This window comes from Octopus bimaculoides, chromosome 20, assembly GCF_001194135.2.
Source record: "Octopus bimaculoides isolate UCB-OBI-ISO-001 chromosome 20, ASM119413v2, whole genome shotgun sequence".
NCBI classification, from domain to species: Eukaryota; Metazoa; Mollusca; class Cephalopoda; order Octopoda; family Octopodidae; genus Octopus; species Octopus bimaculoides.
The window spans coordinates 29,611,265-29,615,853 of record NC_069000.1 but is presented as its reverse complement, the minus strand read 5'-3'; the positions used below and the strand labels follow the sequence as shown (position 1 = coordinate 29,615,853).

Below are 4,589 nucleotides of genomic sequence, written 5' to 3'. Positions count from 1 at the left end.
CAGTAAAAACCAATGTGTGGGCATTAGAAAGTGTAACATATAGTAAGAAGATAAAGAATACATTTAGCACATCTTTATTACTAGTTACAATTGTTTCGGTGACCACCTCCTTTCTAACGCCACTACATGTGAACGATTTCATGTGAAAAACTGTATTTCATCTGGCTGGCATCAAAAGCTGTCTTCCTACATTGTGCTACGGTGAAACGTGTGTAAGCAAGACAGCATTGATTTACCCCGTTGTCAACTGGGATTCTCCTTGTGACAGTTGACCATTAAAAGTAGTCTGAGCTGTCATGTCCCTGTGCAGCTGCTGTTACATATTCACAAACCGTAGGTGGACATCTTGTTTTTTCCTTTCGAAGAGTGTGTACAAAATAACCCTTCTCACCAAACAAGTTTTGGCGGGGTTGCCAGTTTAGTCGCCGATTACTCCGCCATGGAACAAGCTGTACTTGGTTGCACGTTACTAGTGCCGCTCACTAGCGACCTGCCGTAAACATAAATAAATACATGCACAGAAAGAGAAATGAGTGCAGCACTTGTGTACTTAACAGTGAAAATAATATAATGAGATTAGGTGAAGTAGTCTATAGAATAGGTACTCTGAATGACCCATGTGCGTAAATGGATTAACTTGAACAGAAATTTGCGGGGGAAACATTCATGATATCAGCGGCAACATTCGTGATATCAGTGACAACATTCATAATATCAGCGACAGCATTCATGATATCAATGGAGCGGCAAACATTTACAAGACAAGTATCGTCTCCTGGTTCTCTGATATATAGATATGTTCACTTTCGTTATTCAAAAACAAGTGACTGTTAAATATATGATCAATAAAAGAGACAAACCACCACGTTGTGATAAAAAAAAAATGCCGATTGCCTCAAACCAGTAACGGCACCAACATGTTCACAATGTACAACCTTCCCACGAAGCATGACGTTATTGCCAAAACTATTCAAGATGCTATACGTGGGAAGAATTGCCCTGACGACCAAAAGCACACCAGAACCGGATTGTATTCATACCTTTAAAAATTACGAATACTGATGGAATACTAAAAAAAAAAAAAAAGCAGTCCGGTGTGAACACAAAAGACGCGGTAGTGTTCAATGGGTCAGGGAGCAAAAGTCATGTGCTTTTGTAATAGTCAGTCGTCAAACAAATGTGAATGCCTCATCTAAATTTACAGGAAAGAAGAACATTTATGGTGAACTCATGTAGAACTTACAGCTCTTTAGAATTTCACGTGTATCTGTTATCGTAAATACCCTGGACTTGTAATAATGCACATAAAAGTCTTGAAAACAGTGGAAATTTTCAAGAAAGAACAAAACGAACTGACTTGGATCCTCGGAATTTATTCGATTTGTGGTACAATGAAGATTTATAAAACGTTATAAAGAGCTTCCTTGAATAAACTTATACACTACATCACATATGCACATATGTACACACATACATACATATGCTTACACTTGCGTACTAATGCGACATGTACTTTCATGACTGCGCGTACATTCGTACATGAATTCATACTTACATATTCAGAGGTCTCTGGGACTGCGGTCGGCTTGTATCATGCGATTAAGAACTTAAATGAAATATCCATAGGCGTGGTTGTGTGGTAAAAAGTTTGCTTCCCAACCACATGGTTCTGGATTCATTCCTACTGCGTGGCACCTTGGGCAAGTGTCTTCTACTATAGCCTTGGGTTGACCAAAGCCTTGTGAGTGGATTTGGAAGACAGAAACTGAAAGAAGTTCGTAGTATATGTGTGTGAATTTATGTGTGTGTGTCTTTGTGTCTGTGTTTGTCCTGCCTCACCATCACTTGACAACCGATGTTAGTGTGTTTATGTCCCCGTAACTAGCAGTTCGGCAAAAGAGACCAATAGAATAAGTACTAGATTTACAAAGAATAAGTTCTGGGGTCGATTTCTTCGACTAAAACCCTTTAAGGTGGTGCTCCAGCATGGCCGCAGTCAAATGATTGAAACGTGTAAAAGAATAAAAGAATACATTTATACATGCATATATACTTTTATCTACATATATATTTCTAACTAATATATGCGTATTGACTCAGATTAACCTTTAAACAGGTACTCACTTAGAGCACCAAAGAGCACCACGGAATTTTTCCAAACTTGCAAATGATAAATAAGTTTTGGCTTTAGTGAATAATAAGAAACAAAACAAAACAAAACGTTGAAAATTCTCTTTTACTTGATGCCACAATTATAAAGAAACAACTTGCTTATATTGTTTACTTTTATATTTTGTTAGATGAATGAAATCTTAAAATTTGTGGAGAGTGAAGTGCAGCTGGATATTTAATCACATTCTGTACGTATGTCTTAATGTTTTGTCATTTCGACAATGTAAGGGTCAATCGCATCACCATTGTTGCGTTGTGCTCAGGGCAAGAGTTGACCTTAATCCAGTCCCATATGCATACATACATACATACATACAAACGTACATAGAAATGTAAACAAGCCTGATATGGTTGTGTCAGAGATAAAAAAAAAACATGTACAGTCACTGGGATCAGTTACCTTGCAGATGTGACCAACTAGGGAGAAGGAATATATTTATGGAGAGCTGCTTCAAAATCTGAAGCTTCTCTAACTTGATAATAAATTCACATTTATAACGATAAATGTTGGTACATTTGGGTATGTTAATAAATGTTTAAGGATCGAACTCGAAAAACGAGTTTTCAGGGTAAGAAAGTGACCAGTTAACATGCAGTTTACAAATACATTTTGCAAGCAGAACGGTGAAAATATGCAAGATTTTTCTAAGCTCATCATGTAACACACGTCGCTTTTGTTATCCAAATTCTAGCGATGGCACCTTCTGCATTCAGTTAGTTTTGTAGTATTCGATGATACCATAATATTTTTACATAGTTATGAATAGCTCGACATGGACATTTCGACTGAGCTATTCATTTTAGTGTGTAAAGGTGTTGTACTCAATTCCTTATACGTTGTCTTCTGTGTAAAGTTTGGGTATGTTGTAATGTGGTGTATGGTTTGACAGAAGACGATGTCAATGTCGATGTCGGCGACGGTGATGATGATAAGTTGATTGGCGAGTTGGCTCTTTGGATTTGCTGGTGTACCGGTGATTCGAAACTAAACCGCTAGGTTGCCGGTTAGACACACGACCAAACCACAATTGTTTCACGTGATTGGTTTATTAATCAGCGTCAAACCATCGCATAATTCAATCTTTTTCTTGTACTCTATAAAAGGCCGCTTTGGCTCTAAACCTATTGCAAACTGTTGAGGCAGTCGAGTGACATGTCTCCATTCTTGCCACACCAGATAGCGCACGCAGACCGCTCAGACAGATGACCAAGAACCTCCGTCACCACGAAAATTGTTGTTGTAAAGACCAATGCTGTCTGTCTTTATGTGCGACAATAAATTCTGTTAAATGTTCGTGGGTGTTGTTGAGTTACTTCTTCACGCAGCCAAAAACATTCTTATTCACCAACTCAACAATTGCAAGTCAAAAGCAACCCGACATTGCTAAGAAAAGATATGTTAAATTAGGTATGAGCTATTTGTAATGTCTCGAACGACAGCGCTTTTAATAGGGGCTTTACTCTTAGAATTGAAAACGGATTAAGTCAGATAAATACGTTATGATCACAATTTGAAAGTCGATCAAACGACGTGTGATGCTTAATGTGTGAGGTAGTATGTAGTGTGGTGATGTAGTGGGTAATATGTTGTTAGCCCCAGGTCTACATAATTTGGACAGACTTATAGTCAAAAACGTTTCAACCATGACCAATTCGCTTTTTTTTTTTCTCTGACATTCTGTCTAGGACTGCGTTGTCTATTTATTTCTTTCATTTTCAGGTACTTGGCTGTTATAAGAGGCAGATTGAGTTGCAGTTTCTAGCAAGACGAATGGCTTTCCCTCGTTCTTTTATCGTATGTTATTGTTTAACTTCAGGTTAATGATGATCAAAGGCATTCCAACCATCCTGTTATTTTATGGGTATTTAGTATATATTATCCAATGTGTCCTTTCCATATTTAAGACAGTGGGGGATGAGGTTTGTCAACAGTTTGTCACAGTTCAAGCGATCAGGTAGAGACCCCTCCTCTTTGGCTTGTTATGTCGTGTGCAGTGTATAATATGGTATTTTTTTTTTCATATATGTTTCATGTACTTTTCTTGTAAATACCAAGTTTTAAACATCTCATATCCCAAACAGTGTCAGAGTAATATCAGTTCTACATCTATATTTTGTATTTTCTACATATTTGCCATTTCGAACACACACACATACGATGCATGCACATACACATATATGTAAGTGTGTACATGTATATATATATATATATATATATATATATATATATATATTCTTACCTACACTTGTGTGATAGTATCTATGTGTACATGCAAGTATGTATGTATGACTAAACATGCATCAGATGAATGAAGGCGGTAATCAGTGAGAAAGCGAGAGAAAGAGAGAAGGAAAGAGAGAGAGAGAGAGAGAAAGACAGAGAGAGAGAAGGGAAGAGAGAGAGAGAGAGAGAGAGA

At 37.4% G+C, this 4,589-nt stretch overlaps 1 protein-coding gene across 1 annotated transcript in view; it reads right to left on the bottom strand.

The window, feature by feature from the left end:
- Positions 1-731, bottom strand: part of LOC106874281 (uncharacterized) — a 64,252-nt gene extending 63,521 nt beyond the window's left edge. The window contains exon 1 of the mRNA XM_052974961.1: positions 663-731. Within this exon, the coding sequence (XP_052830921.1) occupies positions 663-731 (69 nt within the window). The remainder of the gene's footprint in view (positions 1-662) is intronic.
- Between the last annotated feature and the right edge of the window lie 3,858 nt (positions 732-4,589).